Genomic DNA, 23,023 nt, shown 5'->3' with positions numbered 1-23,023 from the left:
GTGGTCCAGTGGTAAAGAATCTGCCTTACAATGCAGGGGACACAGGTTCAATCCCTGGTGAGGGAACTAAGATCTCACATGCCGCGGGGCAACTAAGCCCACGTGCCACAACTACGGAGCTCGTGCACCTCAACTAGAGGCCATGTGCTCTGGAACCCGCACGCCACAACTACAAAGCCCACGCACCCTGGAGCCTGCGCTCCACAACTAGAGAGAAGCCCGCACACCACAACGAAGATCCCGCGTGCTGCCACTAAGACCCGATGCAGCAAAAAAAATAAATGAATTAAATAAATAAATAAATAAATAAATAAATCTTTTTTTTTAAAAAAAAAAAGAGTAATGCCAGTCCATGGTCCAAAGCTTCCAAACTGCTGCCTGTTCCTGATCCTAGCCCTCAACTAGTGAGAAATAAAACAACTGAAAAAATATTCATCATCAAACTTGAAACTAACCAAATGAAAACTTTCTGGATAAGCAGGAACAAGGTCAAAAATTGCTCCAATAGGGCTTCCCTGGTGGCGCAGTGGTTGAGAATCTGCCTGCTAATGCAGGGGACACGGGTTCGAGCCCTGGTCCGGGAAGATCCCACATGCCGCAGAGCAACTGGGCCCGTGAGCCACAACTGCTGAGCCTGCGCGTCTGGAGCCTGTGCTCCGCAACAAGAGAGGCCACGACAGTGAGAGGCCCGCACACTGAGATGAAGAGTGGCCCCCGCTTGCCGCAACTAGAGAAAGCCCTCGCACAGAAACGAAGACCCAACACAGCCAAAAATAAAAATATAAAAATAAATAAATGTTAAAAAAAAAAATTGCTCCAATAAACCCTTCATCTTTGGCACCAACTTATGACCCAGTGAATATTCTTTCCACAAACCAACTGAGAATATAGTTCTTATTTCTTCACAAGAATTCTTCACGACTGCAAAACCATAAAGGATTTTTAAAACAACCCAATATAATACGACAAAGCCCCATTGTTTGAGGTTTCACAGGAGTCTCTCAGGCAAATATTTCGTGGTGGAGTCCTTCGTATTCAGCCTCCTGAAAGCACCTCACATTTAACCCCACCTCTTACTTCTTAGGGTTTTTTCTTACACAGTTTGATGGTAGAACTTCCCCAGTATGTACAGTTTCTCTTCCATGTTTCCCCATGTTCTTTCTTTCTCTTTCTTCCTTCCTTCTTTTCTTTTTCTTTCTTTTTCTTTCCTTATTTACTTACTTGCTTACTTATTTATTTATTTATTTTATTCAGCTGCACCGGGTCTTAGTTGTGGCATGAGGGATCTAGTTCCCTGACCAGGGATGGAACCCGGGCCCCTCACACTGGGAGCACGGAGTCTTAACCACTGGACCGGCAGGGAAGTCCCTCCCCCATGTACTTTAAATATTTCTTGCCCAACTCCGTCATCTCTGAGTCATGAGGGGGAAAAAAAAATACAGGAAATAGAAACCATCTAACACACAAAGAAACAAATGAGTGAGCTTGTGGGAAAATGAATAGGCAGTTAATTTTTAGAAACTGGGGAAGAAGTGACAAAGTTAGAGTTGAGAAAGATACAGAGCTAAGGAGGAAAAGCAGTGAATCTGGAGAAATAATAACCATCAGGATTCTATATCTGTCTTCACTCCTCTTTTACATAGTGGTCTTCATCGTGACTGCATCACCTCGAGGGGTTAAGAGCACTCACAGGCCTGAGGCCCAGCCTCTAGGAACTGGTTTAGGTTCAACAGATTAGGGATGGAGCCTTAAATTCCCTCTCCCTGGAAGATTCTGGATGCAGAACCTAACCTCATGTAAACATCTGCTATCCTCCTCTCCTGCATCATCATGGCATCTGAGTCTGGAGAGGCTACAGACCTGCTCTGAATGACTTACAAGTACCACAAAGGGTTTTCATCAGAATTCCATGAGACATATCGTACTTCCAAGAAAAACCTGTATGAACACAAGTCCTGAGGTTCCAGCTAAACGGGGGGGAGGGGGGAGCCTTATGAGAGGTTACTAGGAAAAGCAGAGTAAACAAGTTAAGAAAGGTAGAGTTGGATTTCTTATGCAAACCCAATCTCCATTGACAAGATTCTTTTGTGATTTAGAGCCAACCTTCTCGTCCAGGCACAGAGAAGGAGAGGCCCTTACAAATGGAGTTATCAATGTAAATGTCCCTGTGTCTATTTTTCAAAAAAAGTCAGCTCAAAATAATCTTTACTCCAGAAAGCCATATTCTAGGGTGCTGCATTCTGCTACCTTTCGACACTATTCTGTTTCTCTATTTTTGAAATGTTCTTTAAAATCTTCAGGGGGGAAAAAAACCCCAAGAAAACCCCAAAAAACCGCACTGCAGGAAGCAGCTGAAAGAGGAGCACAGAGCTGTTATCAGAAAAAAAAGTTGTTCTCATAAAGTCTTGGCTCTGCGAGCCTTCACTGGAAGCTGTGGCAGGAGAGGAAGCCTCAGGACAGAATGCAAAGAACACTGGCCTAGGAATCAGAACGCTGTGCTTCAGAACCCAGGTCTGCCACCTGCAAGCCACATGACCCCCTAAGCCCATCATGTGCCCTCCTGCACCTCCAGGGCCTTGTCTGTGGAAATACTTTCCTCGTCTACCTCAGAGGAATCCTGGGACAGCTAAATGAAATACAACAAACAGCTCAAAGTGCTCTGAAACCAGCATAAAAACAAGTGTAAGCTATGATCACTTTATTATCCAGAAGTTCTGGGAAGAGACCTATTCTATTCTGAATGGCAGAGGCTGGTTTCACCAAGGGCTTGGCAAACTCATTGCTTCTTACAGGCGATCATAGCAGAACAAGCACTCTTGAGAAGTCATTCATAAAAGCCAACTTTTCTGGAAAGTAATAAAAAGTTTCGGTTCTAAGCAGATTTTTAAAATTTGAACCATTGTAAATGCAGTCTTGTAAAAATGAGTCACCTACTTGCCTGACTTCTTAAAAAACGACGGGTTGAGATGGGTGGGGGGATGAGTGAAATAGGTGAAGGAGATTAAAAGGTACAATCTTACAGTTATAATATAAATAAGGCAAGAGAATGTAACGTAGAGCACAGGAAATATAGTCAATAATATTGGAAAACTTTCTATGGTGACAGAGGGTAACTAGACTTACGGGGGTGATCATTCTGTAATGTATAGAAATATTTAATCACTACGTTGTATACCTGAAGCTAATATAATATTGTAAGTCAATCATGCTTCAATTTTTTTAAAACTTTTGTTATAATAAAAACTTACATATGTTTAAAAACAAGGAAAGAAAATGGATTGAAAAGCATCACCCTCATTGATGACTCAAGGTCATCACTATGGGTGTTACTGGTATCTAATGGCTAATGCCTACACTCAAGAGCCAGCAGGCTGCACACAGCAGGTCTGCTCTGCAGGGCCCCCGTATCCTTTGCTCAGTGCTCCCTCTACCTTTCCCTTGCTGTGTGGCCCTCAGTGGTTGCTCACGGCCCACAGTAGCTTTACCACCAGCAGCCACTCCTCAGTCTTCTGGGTTGAGTGGAAGTGAGAGACGCATGGAAGGAAGTGTTGGGAAATAAATGCAAAGGCCCAGTACAGCTGAGGGAACCAGAGGATTCTGCTTACTTCCAGTCCATCAGCTGAGTTCCAGAGTGAGTTTAAACAAACACGTGCCTTCCTACAGGCTCCACCCGGACCAGAGACAATCAGCAAAAGTGGCCTCAGACAAAGGCCAAATGAGGCCTTTCTACGGGTAAGGCGGGGGCCGTTTCTAAGGGTCCCGGGGATAATACATAACCCCCCAGACCACTCCTCTCCTCTCAGGGGAAGGGACTGGGCGAACCCACCCTTGCTCTCTGAGGTCACCCCACTTACACACCAGCAGGCAGGCAGAGACCTCATCTCGCAGGGAGAAGGCCCCTGGCGACCTGGGGAGGCAGCCTCTGTGTCTCTGGCCCAGGCAGAGGCTTCAGGCTCCTCCTCTCCACCCTGAGGGCCCTGGGCAGGCAGAGACCTGTCCTCCCCACCTGCGGTCCCCGAGAAGGTACACACAGGGGCCAGGCGTGCTGGGAACTCACTGTTTGTTCTGTTCTAGTTAGGGGTGGCCTGCAAGCGCTCCATGTTCAACATCAGTCTGGTACTTGTTTCTCCAAGCATTATGATCACTCCTCAATTATCAGAGGACAGAGGTTTCCATACTTCGAAATCCTAATCCCAAAGCCTCACCCTGGACTGGAGTCACCTGCCTCTTCCCGCTGGTGCTGCCAGTAGCGCGGGGACGCCCCACCGGCACCGTGGGTGGTCACAGCACACTGCCTGGGAATCACGGATGAGCCACGAGGCATTCTGTGCACCAGAGGAATTAAAAGAGGCCCGGAGGTCACAAAGGAAACATCTGCGTTTTAGAGAATCCTGGACTGAGTACTGAGTATACATCTTCCACTATCTAAAACACGAAGACCGGGGACTTCCCTGGTGGCGCAGTGGTTGAGACTCTGCGTTCCCCATGCAGGGGGCCCAGGTTCGATCTCTGGTCAGGGAACTAGATCCCACATGCATGCCCCGAAAAAGAGTTCGCATGCCAGTGGTTAAGAATCCACCTGCCAGCAGGGGACATGGGTTCGAGCCCTGGTCTGGGAAGATCCCACAGGCTGCGGAGCAACTCAGCCCGTGCGCCACAACTACTGAGCCTGCGCTCTACAGCCCGTGAGCCACAACTACTGAGCCCATGTGCCACAACTACTGACGCCCGAGCACCTAGAGGCTGTGCTCCGCAAGAAAAGCCATGACAATGAGAGGCCCCCGCACCGCAACAAAAGAGTAGCCCCCGCTCTCCGCAACTAGAGAAAGCCCGCATGCAGCAATGAAGACCCAATGCAGCCATAAATAAATAAATAAATAAATAAATAAATAAATTTGTTGTGTGGGGGGGGAAGAGTTTGCATGCCACAACTAAGGAGCCCACCTGCCGCAACCAAATAAATAAATAAATAAATATTTTTAAAAAATAAAATAAAATACAAAGACCAGCAAGCAGCATAGATGATCACAAAATGGGAAGTTGCTTCATAAAATCAATTATTTAACTAACATTTATTGCATCTAACTCAGTAGTTTTAATCACTGAAAACCCAAAACAGCACCTGAAAATGAGTTTTAAAATGTGACAGATCCTTATTAGCTTTGTCATAAGGAATGATTATTAACTTCTCCAAAACAGCAGTATGTCAAAAGGCAAGTCTAGGAAAACAGGAGTATTTGTGTTGGAGTTCAGGCTTCTTTTGACTGCCAATAAAGTTCAATGTTTACTTCTCCTTGAGCTTTAATGGCCCTCAACTCCCTGAACTCCACTGCATCAGGACTAAGAGTTCTGCGAGTTATTATCCTAAGGGCACAAATTTAGAATGAGCACTGTACGCCCGTCACAACACTCACCTAGGGAACAGAGACCCCTGTCTGGTTTTATACTGTGAACCACCATGAGTTCTGCCACTTATTATCCTAACCAGTCCAGCTGGCCCTACCCAGCTATCACCCTAGGACCTCAGGCCCGGGGCACACCTGTGTGTGGGAAAGTATATTCAGACAACAGAACAGGAGAACTGCTCCACACCCCAGTAACTGACCTGGGATTCTCATTCTCACTGAGCAAATGCAACCCCATATTCACAGGGATGCAAGTTCTCAGCGAGCTCTCAGCAAGCAACTGGGCAATCTTACTAAAAAACAACATGGGGGCTTCCCTGGTGACGCAGTGGTTGAGAATCTGCCTGCCAATGCAGGGGACGCAGGTTCGAGCCCTGGTCTGGGAAGATCACACATGCCGCGGAGCAACTGGGCCCGTGAGCCACAACTGCTGAGCCTGCGCGTCTGGAGCCTGTGCTCCACAACGGGAGAGGCCGCGACAGTGAGAGGCCCGCGCACCGCGATGAAGAGTGGCCCCCGCTTGCCCCAACTGGAGAAAGCCCTCGCACAGAAATGAAGACCCAACACAGCCAAAAAATAAATAAATAAATAAATAAATTTATTTAAGAAAACAAAAAAACAAAAAAACATGGAAGACTCCACCTGTGCCCAGATTATCAATGTCCCACCGTAGCCACCATCCAAGACCTACTACCTGCCCCCTGGTCCATCTCAGGGAGCCCACCTGGAATGGTTTCGTAAGAGTGGGGATGGATGTTTAGAACTTGGGTCACCGGAACAGTCACAACCTCATCCACGTACAGCCGGTCACGAGTGGAAGGTGGTTTCCTAAAGGGCCCCTCCTGGTCCGTCGAAACACAGCATGACACTGCCGCCAGTGTCAAAGCCCTAGTACCTTCTTCACCCAGGAGATGGGGTCACCTTGGCTCCGCCCTCAGTTATGTTCGCAGCTGGCTTCCTGCTGCAGGGGGCTCTTAGCATCCTATTCATTATCCTTCAACCAAGTTCAGGATGCATGTGCCTGAGACCACGAAAACAAAGCTCCCAAGACAGGCCCTGCGGACCCTGGACAAGCTCAGTCATGGAGATGGACCTTCTTTTAAGTCAGAGCGCCCGAGATGGAAACTCAGTCCCTCCTTTATGCTTCGTGTGACCACAGGAACACTGTGGAACTACTTAGCACTCAGTATCTTCTTCTCTAAAATGGGGGCAATATAATACCTATGACTTTGTTGACTCAGCCAAAGAAATAATACTAATATCACGTATAAAGTGCTTACAGCAGTTCTGATACGTAGTATTTTTCAAGAACTTAATATTTTTATTACCACACTAACAGTACTGCAGTCACCACCACCAGTGCTGCTGAGTAGGAGCCCCTGTTACTGGTACTAGTACTCCTAGTACTACTACTGAGATGAGCCCGCATGTTTGCCAGGTCCTCTACTCCCCCCTTTTCTGCCATGACCGCCCAACAACCAACCTCCTGAGAGAGGGGCCAGGGCTCTACCAGGTGCACCTTATGCAGCCCCCAGGCCTGCTCTTCCTGGACCCCTAGCAGGAAGGATTACCGGGGCTGGACAACTTCGGAATCAAAGCTCCCAGCACCCCAGTGAGGCCGATTCCCTCTCAGGAAGAACCCCAGTTCCTGTGGCCTCTCCCTCTGTGTCTGCTTCTTCCATAAGCTGCCACAGCAAAGACCTGGGGCTCACATTAGGATGGGATCCATCTAAAGTTTAGTGACCCCACCCAAGGAGCCAACAGTGCAGGACAGCATGGAAAACCTGCAGCTCGGTCCAAACCCAGCCACACGGGCCACGCTTTGAGACCCGCCTGCCTTCAACTTCTTCAGCATCCGGTACCAAAGAGAAACTAGAGAACCAGGGACAGCAGAGAAAGGCCTGCTTCAGGATACGATCCAACACTAAACCTGAGGCCACTCATCTCTGCTCACCCCAAACCAGGCACCCGGCATGAGCTGCAGGTACACCTCGAAGCCCCAAGGTTCCCGGACAAGCAGAATTCATGAGCGCTTGCTCTGTGAGGTCGGGAAATCCTACACACACAGGCCACACCAGCTTGCCGTCTGTCTTTCAAACAGAGACTTACTGTGACTATGCAGAAACACCATCACTGGGACAGCGGTACACAGGTCAAAGAAGGGCTGGGACAGACTGAGGGGCTCCTGCACCCTCTCCAACCCCCGAGGAAATCGCACGGGTTTGCATCTCCACCCTGCCCTTCACAAGGCCACGGCAGTATTCAGGTGGTCAGTGCTCTCTCAAAGACAGAACACGGCCCCATAGAGATGTCCCTACCCTCTGGCACAATGGCCAACCCACCTGTGTCATCAACGAGAGCTCAATCTCCCAGGACCATCCAGTCACCTGTGAGCTGACAGAATTCTCTGGTTTCTCCAGTTGTGTGGGGCAGACTTCACCTACCCAGCTGCCCACTGCCCGCAGTGCCCTTCAGGACAACAAAGCCTTTTAAACAAGAGCCACACGATAAAAAAATGGGTGGAAGACCTAAATAAACATTCCTCCAAAAAAGACATACAGATGGCCCACAAACACATTTTAAAATGCTCAACAGGGCTTCCCTGGTGGCGCAGTGGTTGAGAATCTGCCTGCCAATGCAGGGGACACGGGTTCGAGCCCTGGTCCGGGAAGATCCCACATGCCGTGGAGCAAACTAGGCCCGTGAGCCACAGTTGCTGAGCCTGCGCGTCTGGAGCCTGTGCTCCGCAACAAGAGAGGCCGCGACAGTGAGAGGCCCGCGCACCGCGATGAAGAGTGGCCCCCACTTGCCCCAACTGGAGAAAGCCCTCGCACAGAAACAAAGACCCAACACAGCCATAAATAAATAAATAAATAAATAAAATTTAAAAAAAAAAAAAAATGCTCAACATCACTAAGTATTACAGAAATACAAGTCAAAACTACAGAGAGATTTATCACCTCACACCAGTCAGAAAAGCCATCATCAAAAAACCTATAAACAATAAATGCTGGAGAGGGTGTGGAGAAAGGGAACCTTCTTTTTTTTTTTTTTTTTTTTTTTTTTTTTTAAGGGAACCTTCTTGCACTGTTGGTGGGAATGTAAATTGGTACAGTCACTATGGAGAACAGTATGGAGGTTCCCCAAAAAACTAAAAATAGAGCTACCATGTGACCCAGCAATCCCACTCCTGGGCATATACCCACAGAAAACCGTAATTACAAAAGATACATGCACCCCAATGTTCATTGCAGCACTATTCACAATAGCCAGGACATAGAAGCAACCTAAGTGTCCATCGACAGATGAATGGATAAAGAAGATGTGGTACATATATACAATGGAATATTACTCAGCCATAAAAAGGAACGAAATTGAGTCATTTGTTGAGACGTGGATAGATCTAGAGACTGTCATACAGAGTGAAGTAAGTCAGAAAGAGAAAAACAAATATCATATAATATTGCGTATATGTGGAATCTAGAAAAATGGTACAGATGAACTTACTTGCAAAGCAGAAATAGAGACACAATGTACAGAACAAACTTATGGACACCAAGGAGGGAATTGGGGGGTGGGGGGGGAGGCAGGATAAATTGGGACTGACATATACACACTACTATGCATAAAAGAGATAACTAGGGCTTCCCTGGTGGCGCAGTGGTTGAGAATCTGCCTGCCAAAGCAGGGGACAGGGGTTCGAGCCCTGGTCCGGGAAGATCCCACATGCCGCGGAGCAACTAAGCCCGTGAGCCACAACTGCTGAGCCCGTGTGTCTGGAGCCTGTGCTCCGCAACAAGAGAGGCCACGACAGTGAGAGGCCCGTGCACCGTGATGAAGAGTGGTCCCCACTTGCCGCAACTAGAGAAAGCCCTCGCACGGAAACGAAGACCCAACACAGTCAAAAATAAATAAATAAATAAATTTATTTATTTATTTTAAAAAAAGATAACTAATGAGAACCTACTGTACAGCACAGGGAACTCTACTCAATGCTCTGTGGTGACCTAAACGGGAAGGAAATCTAAAAAAGAGGGGATATATGTATACATTAACTGATTCACTTTGCTGTACAGCAGAAACTAACACAGCATTGTAAGGAAACTACAGTCCAGTAAAAATTAAAAAAAAAAAAAAAAAGAGCCACACCTCCCACCTACAAACCACCTAGCCGACCCATCTCACCCCCAATAAAAACATATTTATGACAACTCACCACCTTCTCCAACTAAAACAACCCTTTCATAGCAACTGCATCTTCTATCCCTCCTGCTCTCACACACTCACAGGCTGGCCCTGTCCCTAAGGCAGCACTAAGGTACCACAGAGAGCACGAGCCACCCAAGTGGATTTGCAGCGGGCCTCCAGCAGGCTGCAGCCAGAATAGGTAGGCTGACTGGCACTGTGCCCCCAGGGAGAACTGTCTCACTAGGGGAGCTTAACCCAGAACCTTCTGGTTCACGGTGGTCACTGACCTCCCAGCTTTCTGCCTTAGGTTTTCCCCTGCACATCCCCCTCCTACACCCTCTGCAAACGCCAGCTCCAAGGCTCTGCTTTCAACCAGCAATCCACTCCCACAGCCAGGGACAGAAACCAGGACGTGTGGTGCACAGAATTCGTGGTGAAGCTGGAGCTCCTCCCCGTGGGGGGCTTTGGCTCTCAGTGCCCGGCCCGCTGGGAAGGACCAGCCCAGCGAAGGGTATGCTCTTCCGAGCTCTGGGCAGCTCCAACCCAGGTGCAGGGTCATGGGTTCTGTTCCGCTGGAAGGGGGAAGGTGAAGATACCTTCTTAGGAAAGCATTTATCAGATGTGACCTGGTCAAGTTAACGATTATTTGCTGAGCGCCTGTAAAATGTCTTATGTTGTTGTGGGCTCAGGTCAAAGGTTACTTTCTCCAAACCACAGGGCACATATTCTTTGAGGTTGCAGGGTTTTGTTTTGGTCAAGGATCACTTTCAGCAGTTATACTGAGCACCAAGAACTTCCTAACATAACACGTCTTTCCTTCTCAGTGCCATCCTTCCACGACACTATGTTTTTAATCAGTTAAAAGAAAAATTGTAACCCCCTGGAGGTCCACTCCTTTTAAGGACCTGTCCATTCTAAAGGTAAACACAACCGCTGGGCTACATGTTTCCTAGACAAGGTTTATCCTCAGACCTTAAACGACTGGCCTCTCCCCACCCGTCGCATCCATCTCATTACTGAGCCACATACACTGAAAAGCAATGCGCTGTATGTAACAGCTTTTACCTCAATTAACGTAAAAATTCCCAAAACTAAATAGGATTTCCAGTAACACTTTATGATTGCTTTTGTTAAAGAAGGCTCCCGTGTAGCTTTCTCGGCTCTCAAAACTTCTTGATCCCAGTACCTGCAATGAGAAACAAAGCACAGTAAAGAACAGCCCCGCCACAGGTAAAACAGGAGAGGTGGCAGAGTGGAAGGAAGATAGGCCTTCACTACAGGGCACTCTGTGGCCGCCCCACGAATGCTGGTTAACTGCTTGCAGGGCTCCCGAAAGATGAGCGGTACAGACCCTGAAGGACCAGAAAAACAGGCTCTGAGGGGAACAGTCACGGTCTTGGATAAACAAGTTACTTCCAAGCTTCGTTGTATTCACAGCACCAAGAGCAACTCAAGAGGGCAGACAGCATCCTCCAGGGACACCACCTCCGGGGACGGAGCTCAGCATCCAGGGCCTTGGCTGTTGGCTCCCTCCCCTCCACAAAGGCACAGGAAACACGGGTCCCCCCGGCCTCCAAAGTGGGCTAAGCCCAGGGTCAGCCTGAGCGGGGTGAGCGTGCAATGTCATGGGCGAGGAGGCTGCAGAAGAACCCAGAGGAAGGTAAAACCCACTCCAAACCATTAGCCACACGGAGGAACTCTCACTCTTCCTTCCCCGTCTCCTCACTGCCTGCTACTTACCCCTGAAGCTCTTCTCCAAGGTGCTTGGAGCGATCTTCCGGAAGCACTGAGTACATGTCATCTTCTTCTAATCTGCGTTTGTGACCAATTTTAAACAAGGGGTTTAGCCACCTGTTAAAAATTAAAAGGAGAGTGACATATATCCAAACTATACATCTGTCTAATTAGAATCCCACACCGACGGCCTTTGTTTTTAAAAAAAAAATTAAAAATTAAAAATTAAAAAAAGAGGTCTACAGAAATAGGTCTACATTTTAAATATATAGAGATATGGGGGAAGAAAATTAGATGCATGTTTACACACACACACACACACACACACACTCTCTCTCTCTCTCTCTCTCTCTCTCTCTCTCTCTCTCTCTCTCTAACTCTATATGCTGAGAGGCCCTGGAAAAAATGACACACTGGTAGCAAGGAGTATTCAAGCCTCCAGATCTTGGTGTTTTGTTTTTTTAACATACACAGTAATAATTTTTTTTTTCTTCTAATGAAAACTTCTAAGGTCAACTCTCAGCAGCTTTCAAATAACACAGTATTATTAACCACAGTCACTATGCTGGACATTATGTCTCCATGACTTATTTATTTTATAACTGAAGTTTGTGCCTTTTGGTCCCCTTCACCCACATCTCGGCTTTTTAATATCTTTCCTAAGAGGAACCAGCGCTCCTTGAAGCAATGGCTGATTCCAAGGTTGGTTCAGCGTGTGTTAGCACCTGACAATTAGCTTTTTTCATCATAAGTGCCTGCCTGACATGCACCCAGCCCTTGACCCCAACAAGGCAGAAGTGCAGGTACAAGCTCACTCACGTGTGCGTGCTCTCCCTCCCTCCCTCCCTCCCTCTCTCCGTCTCCCTCTCTCTCTGGGGCTGTGTGACCCCAGGTGTGCCTTGTACCCTTCAGGACATGTGAGTGACAAACCTTGCCATTTCAGAACTCCCTCTTGGTTGTTGCTGAGACATGTCTCACAATCGTAAGAACCACAAGGGCCGGTCCAGCCACAACATGGGCCCCAAAAGAGGAAATTTCTGTGCGGGCTGCTGTAACTAGACCGGGTCCAGGTGAGGAGAGCCCCAAGCGTTCCCAGCGACAGCATCACTATCAACGGGCCAGGACCAACGGCAGAGAAAGTACAAGATGGGCCTGGACATCCTGCACCAGAAAATAAGGAAGGTCTAAAGTAATCACAAGGACGTGTGCAAAAGACAGAGAAGCCAGCTTGAAGGGCTCTTGCTAGCCAAATCTGGGCTACCTTAGGTATTAAATAAATGCCAGTGAATTATAACCCATTAAATAACAAAAGAATCCATGACTTTATTGCTTCATAAATAGGAGAGAAGGGAAAGCTGCTGCAGTCTAGAATGCAAACAAATATAGAAGGAACAATGGAGTCAGAAAATTATCAATGGAAGTTAAATCTAGTGGGTGAAAGCTTGATGTGAACCATGATATTTACATAATCTCAAATTACCTCTCCACAAATTACTTATTATTAACGGAAAAAACAAGAACTATACAAAGGACTAAAAAAAAAAATTATCCAAATCCATTATGCATTATTTAAATGATTATGATTAATACGCAGAGACAGCCCAAGGTTAACACCATTCTACTCACTTTGCCAGAGTAAGGAAATTTCCAAGGCCAGATAATAATAACCCATGAAAGCAGAGACCACACTTCTTTTTTTTTTTTTTGGCTGCGTTGGGTTTTCGTTGCTGCACGGAGGCTCTCTAGTTGTGGCGAGCGGGGTCTACTCTTCGTTGTGCTGCGCGGGCTTCTCACTGTCATGGCTTCTCTTGCTGCAGAGCACAGGCTCTAGGTGCGCGGGTTTCAGTAGCTGTAGCTTCACAACCCACGCGGGTTGTGGTGCGCAGGCTCAGTAGCTGTGGCTTGCGAGCTCCAGAGCGCAGGCTCACCAGTTGTGGCGCACGGGCTCAGTTGCTCCGCGGCATGTGGGATCTTCCCCGACCAGGGATCAAACCCGTATGCCCTGCAATGGCAGGCGGATTCCCAACCACTACGCCACCAGGGAAGCCCCACACTTCTTTCATTGCGTTATTCCTAGCACAATACAGGTAGAAAGGAGATGCTAAAGAATTCTTTGTTGAATAAATGAACGTCTATGAATTATTAAAGAAGCAGTAAGAGAGACTAAGCTTCAGATTTTGCTAACCCTGGTAGCTTGGCACCTCTAAAGATCCCCAGAGCAGGAGGCAGAAGACTGGTTTCTAGTCCCAGCAGTGGTACTGAGGCCCCAGGGCCTCAACTGTCCCCCCATCTCCTTCTCCACTCCAGTTCAGCATCTCCGTGACCCTTAATATCTCTAGGTCTCAACTGCCTTCCCAAGTAAAAGTATAAATCTGTGAGCAACACCACTAAACAGGTTTGAAAAATGTTTTGCCATTTACCTTACACTTATTCCCTACCGAAAACGCTCAGGGAGTTAACACCGGGATTTACCCTGAAAGGCCCTCTTTAAAAGTCTACTTGCACAGGAAAAGATTCTCAGCATCACTCATCGTCAGGGAGATGCAAATGAAAACCACAATGAGATGCCACCTCACATATATTAGGATGGCTATTATCAGGAAGGAAGGAAGGGAGGAAGGGAGGGAGGGAGGGCGGGAGGGAAATAACAAGTGTTGGCAAGGATGTAGAGAAACTGGAACCCTTGCACACTGCTGCTGGAAGTGCAAAATGGTATAGTCACAAAGGACAGATACTGTATGATTCCACTTAAATGAAGTACTTAGTCAAATTCAGAGAGAAACAAAGTAGCGCTGTGGTTGCCAGGGGTGGGAAGGAAGGACAATGGGGAGTGTTTAATGACACACTAAGGCAGGATGAAAAGAGTTCTGGAAATTGGTTGCACAACAATGTGAATGTACTTCACACTACTGAACCATGTGCTTAAAAATGGTCAGGATGGTAAATTTTATTTTATATGCATTTTACCACAATTTTTAAAAATAATGATACTTTGCCACTTTCTGATTGCATGACCTTGAATTAGCCACATCACCTCTCAGTACTGGCCTCCAGCAAACGGGGAGAACACCTGGAGATAACAACACCTCCCTGGGCTGCTGAGCCACCAACTGAAAGGATCAGTGTTGCTCTGAACACTACAAAGTCCCATCAGACAAAGAGCAGCTGTCACCATGACAGCAATCTTGAGTAATCCCATGTGGGCCCCAGCAGAAAATAGATGAAGTTGCTCAATTAGGCAAATTTCTTTCCCCATAGCTCTTGATTGAAGGACCCTCACAAATCCGTTCACTTCCCAAATCTGGGTACCATCAAGGCATGAAGGTTTTCATTTCCATCAGATGGCAAGCTGACTGACAGGAGCCTAAAGTTTGTGTCACCACCTAAACAGTTAGACATGGAGGCCTGAGTCAGTTGGCACCCTGACTCCAATTTATCACTGACAGCATTGAGACCACTGCCAAATCAGCCATCCCTCAACCCAGTTCCAACCCGAGTCGCCCTCGCCACCATGATACTCTCTCCTTCCCTCCTCTCCCGCAGGTCTTCATCCAGCAGCAGCACCTCCCTCCTAACTGTCCCACCAGAGACCACAACTCACATACTACGTGGCATCTCCACGGGCCTTGCGTGCCACGGTGTCTGGCACAGATGTCACTGGAACCCATCCAGCGTGACATCAGAACACCCACACTGCTGATGAACTATCTTGAAACGGGTCACCACCCTGGCTTTCCCGGAGTGGCCCACAGCCAAATCCAATTAGACGTGGGTGGCAAGGTTCAAGCTAGAATCTTCTCTCCTTTCCTCTGTGACTTTCCCCATTTCTTAAAACTTGCTCAAAATCCAATTTCTCATCTCTGCTCTTTTTACCCACGTCCTGTTCTAAGCGAAGCAGCAATGCAAGCTGCGTGCCCCCAGCTCCCTCCATACCCTCTACCCTGGGGTCCACCCGGGTCCTCCCAGGCTGTGGGCACTGCAGAGCCTTCCTGCCTCAGAGCTTCCAGGCCTTTTCTGGTTCATCCCTGGCCCTCTTATCTCCCTTTCCTCCCACCGGCTAATCCCCTCCCTTCACTTCTTCATAGTGTCCCTTTTCTTATCACCACATGTCTTCCAGATACTTTTTCCCACGCTACAACCAACACTGAGAATCTACAACTACTGTGCATGGGTAACCATCCTCATCGCCTCCTCAAAAAAAATTTTTTTAATTAATTTTTATTGGAGTAGAGTTGATTTACAGTGTTGTGTTAGTTTCTACTGTTCAGCAAAGTGAATCAGTTATACATATACATATATCCACTCTTTTTTAGATTCTATTCCCATATAGGTCATTACAGAGTATTGAGCAGAGTTCCGTGTGCTCTACAGTAGGTTCTTATTAGTTATCTATTTTGTATATAGTAGTGTGTATATGTCTATTAGTTATCTATTTTGTATATAGTAGTGTGTATATGTCAATCCCAGGCTCCCAGTTTATCCCTCCCCTCCAAAAAAAAATTTTTTGACACATTTGCACACCATTCAGTTAACACTGAGAATAAAACAAGGAGTCACAAGTAAAATATTACTCATGCTGACCACCTCCCAAGGTTCTGAAGGGATTGAAGCAGTATTGGTTGGAACTAACAAGTAAGGGACCTCACAACCAGCAGGTGATACCTTATCTACTTAGCACAGCACACACGGCCACCGCTAGATACAGGACTCAATTCGTCACCAAGATCCCTCTATGCCGGTTAGTGCCTGGTGCTGACTCACCTCTGAATATCTGGCCTTTAGTGTCTGTTCCAATCAAACGCTTTCTTCCAAACTATTAAACTTCTTCCCCCATGAGGGATGACAGAGCTCTTGCTTCCAAGTTCCAGATATCCCTCCTGAGAGTAAGGAGTACGACTGCCTACCCAAGCAAGCCTTTGATGCTACTCATTGGGATTTGTGAAACCACAGAGCAAAGGAAAGAAACTACCTTACTTGGGTCAAAGAACCATTCCAGCAGCTGAATCAAATGCATGTGAACAACTAATTCACATTTTCTTAATTAAAAGGATGTCTAGGGGACTTCCCTGGCAGTCCAGTGGTTAAGACTCTGTGCTTCCACTGCAGGGGGCACGAGTTCGATCCCTGGTCGGGGAACTAAGATCCCGCATGCCATGCGGCGTGGCCAAAAACAAGGATGCCTAACTCAAGGTTAAAGAACTGACAGAATTTAGTGAGTTATCTTGATGCTTTCACAGAGTGCTCAAAGTGTATCTATCAGTCCATGGGAAATAAACATCAATGCGTTTAGGTTAATTTAGGATATATGGCATCTCATACAGCTTGCAAAGCTGTGCCTCATGACTCATCAGTAGTCTGGGTCTGCCCACACTATGTACACCTGATATTTTCTTTTTCTTTCTTTCTTTTTTTTTTTTTTTTAGTATTTATTTAGGCTGCGCCAGGTCTTAGTTGCAGCACACCGGATCCTCGTTGCAGCATGTGGGATCTTTAGTTGTGGCATTCAGACTTCTTAGTTGCAGCATGCATGCGGGATCTAGTTCCCCAACCAGGGATAGAACCTGGGCCCCCTGCACTGGGAGTGTGGAGTCTTACCCATTGGACCACCAGGGAAGTCCCATCCCCTGCTATTTTCTATTCTAGCCTACTTCATTGCAAAAGAAATGCCAGTCATGATATACCCATAATGACAGGAGCATTATTGGCAGTACAGTACCCAAAAGGTGGAAGCAACCCAAGTGTCCAATGATGAATGAATGGATAATCAAAGTGTGGTACACATGTACACTGGAATATTACTGAGTCTCAAAGAAGGAAATTCTGACACAGGCTACAACATAGATGAACCTTAAGGATATTATGCTAAGTGAAATAAGCCAGTCACACAGAGACAAATACCATATGATTCAACTTATATGAAGTATCCAAAGAGTCAAAGCTGAGAGAGACAGAAAGTAGAATGGTGACTACCAGGGGAGGGGGGAGGGGGGAGGGGGAGTTGTAGTGATGGGTACAGAGTTTCTGTTTTACTGATGAAAAGAATCCTGTGGACCGTGATGATGGTTGCACAGGAGTGTCATGTCATTAATTCCACTCAAGTGTACACTTTAATATGGTTAAGGTGGTAAATAGGTTGTGTATTTTACCACAGTTTTTAAAACTTATTTTGAAGAAGAAAGAAACACCAGGCGAAATCCACAAAATTGACTTCGTGTTGCACTGATGGGTTGCGATCTTACGTCTGAACCACACTGGCGCGGACAGCTGCCTGCTGAGCACACACTGCCCTTAGCACCATCACCCCCACAACAGACTGGGGCTCCCTCAAGGGCAGGACGGCCTCGCAGACGCCTCACACACTCCGTGACCTGCACGGCTCCTGGGACACGGTGAAGCGCAGTGAACACAGAGCCGCACGGAAATGACCTCCTCTGAGGAGGGCTTCCTCCTTCCCCAGCTCACACTTGGCTGCCACTCCGTGTCACCTGTTTTCCATAAAGTGAGAAGGAAGTGACACGTAAAACAACCAAAACAATACAAGTACTTATGTTGTAAAGGCCAACGCCCCACGGAGCTGTGTGCCTGACCTGACCCAGGGAACCCCACGCTCCCAGGAGGGCTCACGGATGCCCCAGGAGTGCACAAGGCCACAGAAGCACTGGCGCGTCTTCCTGGAAGTTTTATTAAACTGTGGAGCATGCTTTAAAACAAAAAACAAAAAAAGACTCAACACTGAATGAAGAGAACTGGCAAAGATGTGGCATGGCCTCTACAGGTTCTTCTGTCGGGGAGTGTTTACAGGTGGGCAGGGATGGGGCTAGAGAAGAGAACTGGCAAGGCTCCATTACTGGGAAGCTGCACCCACTTGATGTTGAGGAAAGTATATCTGTGAAGCCACTGCTTTTTCAGCTCTGTTCCCCAAGGCCCCCAAGAGGAGAGGCTGAAGGAGACACTAGAAGGCCCCCAAGAGGAGAGGCTGAAGGAGACACTAGGAGGTGTAGAGATGTTAGCCAAAGCAGTCCCCTGCGCTCTCTGACAGCGGCTACTCCTCCCCCAGACTCCTATGGCCAAGTGTCTCCTTGTCCTCTCCTCGTAGATGCCTAACAGGCATCTCGACTTTAAAGTCCAAGATGGGACTCCCGATTTCCCCACCAAAATTGCTCTCCCCATTCTCTCTGTAAATGTCAACCTCACAGATTCACTGCTCAAACCAGAAACCTGGTGGTCACCCTAGATGCCTCCCTTCCCCTCACCCCCCGCAGCCAACCCGCCAACTAGTCCCACAGCTGCTTCCTCCAAAATGCAGCCTGGCCCCAACCACTTGGCATCTTTTCTCACCCTCCCACCACCATCGTCCCGAGACCAAAGCCCCAAGCCGCCATCGGTTCTCAGAGCTGCAAGAGCCTGCAAACTGTACTACCTGCTTCCACCCTTGGTTTCCCTAGGATCTTTTTACAGAGAAACCAGATGATGTCTTCAAAGTACAAGAGCATGCTGTCCTCCTGCACTAGAATTACACCTATGGTCCTGACCGAGTGTAACTCATGATGGGTCCCTCCCAGCTCACCACCCCGTCTCCCGTCCAGCACCTTTGCTCAGTGTTCCAGCCATGCTGATGTGCTATGCTTCCGAGAGCCTGCCACGCTCCTGACTGCTGTTCCCTTTGCTGGGAACAGACAGATCCTCTCGCTCCCTTTCCCCCATCATTACACCTTTTCTCTTCCAGGTCTCAAGCTAATTGCTGCCTCCACAGAAAGGCCTGGACTGCCTTGTCTAAAAAAGCAAATCCAGATTCTCTAATTCCTCCTTCCAACTTTCTTTACCCATTTACTACATTCTATTTGTTGAGAGAAAAAATAATCCACTCATTTATTTCATCCTTCTCCATGCAAGAGCTCCATGCAGGTAGAACCCAGTCTTTCCGTGGTGGTTCACTGGGCCCGGCACAGAGTGAGTCACTCAAAACTCTGCTGAATAAATAAATGAACAACTCACCGGTGGAGAAGCCACGGCAAAGGACACTCACACAACGCTCTCTAAATTTCTCTAGGAGAATGGGAATGCAAAGGTCAGCTGAGGTCAGTTAAACATTCAACAAGTGCCCTCACCCCACTCAAATAAGTCATTTATTGTTGAAAGAATAACGCATTTTAAAGCACTTTTAGCTGTGGTAAATTATTAATCATTGGCTAGTGCTCCCTCATTACTGGAGGCTTCCGTGGCCCAGCCTGGGCAGGGCTGGTGACACACGGGGTGTAGGGAAGTAGGATGACCTGGGTCAGAAAGTCCAAGAGCAGGGACTGAGGTGAGGGACAAATGAGGGGCACGCAGACAGATCTCACAGTAAGACCCACCCTACCGCACTAGAACACTTTCCCCTACGGCAGGATTTCGTAAGCTCAGCGCTGCTGACGTTTCAGGCTGCATGCTTCTCCGTCACAGGTGGCTCCTCTGTGCTTTGTAGGCGAGTCTGCCGCATCCCTGGGCTCCTTCCTCAATATGCCAGTAGCATCTCTTCACCCTAAGTTGTGACAACCTAAAATGACATTTTGGTAGCCAAATCTCCTAGATCAGAACCACCGCCCTAATCTGTCTTTCTGGAAAAGGCACAGAACTTTACTTCAAAGGTTGGTCCCAGAGAGTAGCACAGGGCACTGGCAACAGTTCTTAACCACCAAGTCAAGGGTTATGGTTTAAACACATTCCTATATTCGCTGGTTCAATTGTGTTTGAGCAGCTCAGTCTGGGGAGCAAGGGATCTACGTTAACAAAGAATTACAATATGATGTGGAAACTGTGGTTGTGAGCTATGCATAGGATCTGCTTCCTGGCTTTTTTGCAGGTCAATGTAGGACAAAGTAGGGCTAAGGGATCAATCCTCCAGCTTACCCATCTTCTATACAGCACAGGTTCTCAAACTGTGGTCCCCAGAGCAGCAACATTAGCATCCTGCAACTCATGAGAAACGCAAATTCTCAGTCCCAACCCTGCCCTATGAAAAATACTCTGTGTGGCCCAGCAAGCTGTGCTGGACCAAGTCTTCCAGGTGATGCTGACGCCGGCTGCAGTCTGAGAACCTGCCACAGAGTGTGCTTTGGCACACCTTGTCTGTATTTACATCAACAGTCCCAACCCTGGGCTTCCTTAGTGTCGCAACGGTTAAGAATCCGCCTACCAGTGCAGGGGACACGGGTTCGAGCCCTGGTCCAGGAAGATCCCACATGCCGCGGAGCAACTAAGCCCATGTGCCACAACTACTGAAGCCTGCAGCGCCATGCTCCACAACAAGAAAAGCCACTGCAATGAGAAGCCCGCGCACCGCAACAAAGAGTAGCCCCTGCTCGCCGCAACTAGAGAAAGCCCATGCATGGCAACGACGACCCAACACAGCCATAAGTAAATAAATTTATAAAAAAAAAACAATGAAACTAGACCATTATCTTACACCACACACACTAAAGTTAACTCAAAATGGATTAAAGACTTGAATGTAAGATCTGAAACCATAAAATTCCTAGAAGAAAATATAGACAGTAACCTATCTGACATCAATCTTAACAATGTTCTTGTGGATCTGACTCCAAAGGCAAGGGAAACAAAAGCAAAAATAAACAAATGGGACTAGAAAGCTTCTGCACAGCAAAGGAACCCATCACCAAAATGAAAAGGCAACCTACTGAATATAAGATATTTGCAAATCACATATCTAACAAGGGGCTAACAGCCAAACTATATAAAGGACTCATACATCCTCACAAAAAAAAAAAAAAAAAAAACTGATTAAAAAATAGCAAAAAATTGGAATAGACATTTTTCCAAAGAAGGCATAAAGATGGCCAACAGACACATGAAAAGATGCTCAACATCACCAATCATTAGGGAAATACAAATCAAAACCACATTGAGGGCTTCCCTGGTGGCGCAGTGGTTGAGAATCTGCCTGCCAATGCAGGGGACACGGGTTCGAGCCCTGGTCTGGGAAGATCCCACATGCCGTGGAGCAACTGGGCCCATGAGCCACAACTACTGAGCCTGCGCGTCTGGAGCCTGTGCTCCGCAACAAGAGAGGCCGTGACAGTGAGAGGCCCGCGCACCGCGATGAAGAGTGGCCCCCGCTTGCCACAACTAGAGAAAGCCCTCGCACAGAAAGGAAGACCCAACACAGCCATAAATTAATTAATTAATTAATTTAAAAAAAAAAACCCACATTGAGATATCACCTCACATCAGTTAGAATGGCTATCATCAAAAAAACAAGAAATAACAAGTGTTGGAGATGATGTAAAGAAAAGGGAACCCTCATACACTGTAGGTGGGAATGTAAGTTGGTGCAGCCACTATGGAAAACAGTACGGAGATTCCTCAAAAAGTTAAAAACAGAACTACCATACAGTCTAGCAATTCTACTTTTGGGTATATATTCAAAGGAAATGAAATCTTTATCTCAAAGAGATACCTGTACTCCCATGTTCACTGCAGCATTATTCACAATAGTCAAGGTAAGGAAACAACCTACATGTCCAACAAATGAATGGATAAATAAACTGTGATATATATGTATATGTATGTATGCATATGTATACACACACACATACATACACACACACACATAACACAATGGAATATTCTTCAGCTTTAAAAAAGAAGGGAATCCTGTCATTTGTGACCACATGGAATAACCTAGAAGGCATTATGCTTTCTTTGTGAAATAAGTCAGAGAGAGAAAGACAAATACTGCATGGTATCACCTATATGCAGAATCTTTTTTTTTTTTTTTAAGTCAAACTTATAGAAACAAAAGAAAAGTGGTTGCCAGGAGCTTGGGGATAAAAAGGGAAAGGTTGGTAAAAGGGTACATACTTTCAGCTCTAAGATGAATAAGGTCTGAGAATCTAATATAAAACATGGTGACTATACTTGATAACACTGTATTGTCCAACTGAAATTTGCTAAGATAGAACTTAAATGTTTTCACCAAAAAAAGGTGTCCGTGAGGTGATGGATGCACTACTTAACTTGATGGGAGGAATCTTTCCACAATGCATACATGTATCAACTCATCACATCGTAAACTCCAAATATCCTACAATTTTGTCGATTGACCTCAATAAAGCTGGGAAGGAAAAAAAAAAAAAAGACTTTGGCTGCTACTTATCCTCATTCCTCTAAATCCATGGAATTGCCCAAGTAACATGAGTGTGGGCTCTGACTGTTTATGCTAACACGGTGACTCATGGTTGGCTCCTAAAGGTTATGCTAATAGAGGACTCAGGATGGGGACTGGCCACACCAGGAAGACTAACCACGGGATTAGAAGGTCGGGCCTGTGAGTCCATGCTTTCAGCCTGACCTCTGTAGAGGGCGGTCTGAAGATGAGATCAATCACATGGCCAGTGGTCCAATCCATGATGTCTACATAATGAAACCCCAATAGGAACTCTGGACACCAAAGCTTGGGGGAGATTTCCTGGTTGGCCATACTCTATCATCACACACCGATGTGCTGGGAGGGTAACATGTCCTGCCGCCACAGGGATAAGACAAGGAAGCCTAGAGTTTGGGACCCTCTCAGACCTCACCCTGTGTGACTCTCCCTTTGACTGGTTCCAGTTTGAATCTGTTTGTCATAATAAGCAGTTGTGTTCTGTGTGTTGTTCTAACGAATTATTGAACGGGAGGGGGTTGTGGGAATCCCT

The 23,023-nt window shown here is 46.9% G+C and overlaps 1 protein-coding gene across 9 annotated transcripts in view; it reads right to left on the bottom strand.

The window, feature by feature from the left end:
* Positions 1 to 23,023, bottom strand: part of ABCC4 (ATP binding cassette subfamily C member 4) — a 222,594-nt gene that overhangs the window by 165,146 nt on the left and 34,425 nt on the right. For 7 of the 9 annotated variants that reach the window (XM_057532602.1, XM_007196842.3, XM_007196848.3 and 4 more), the window contains exons 2-3: positions 11,334 to 11,444; positions 10,659 to 10,779 (exon numbers count right to left, since the gene is read on the bottom strand). In XM_057532602.1, the coding sequence (XP_057388585.1) occupies positions 10,659 to 10,779; positions 11,334 to 11,444 (232 nt within the window). Of the gene's footprint in view, positions 1 to 10,658; positions 10,780 to 11,333; positions 11,445 to 12,257; positions 12,314 to 19,322; positions 19,342 to 23,023 lie in introns of those variants that run through there. The other 2 variants (XM_057532603.1, XM_007196843.3) reach the window with 2 other exon arrangements.

This window comes from Balaenoptera acutorostrata, chromosome 18 (genome assembly GCF_949987535.1).
Source record: "Balaenoptera acutorostrata chromosome 18, mBalAcu1.1, whole genome shotgun sequence".
Lineage (NCBI taxonomy): Eukaryota > Metazoa > Chordata > Mammalia > Artiodactyla > Balaenopteridae > Balaenoptera > Balaenoptera acutorostrata.
This window is presented reverse-complemented; position numbering and strand designations above follow the sequence as displayed.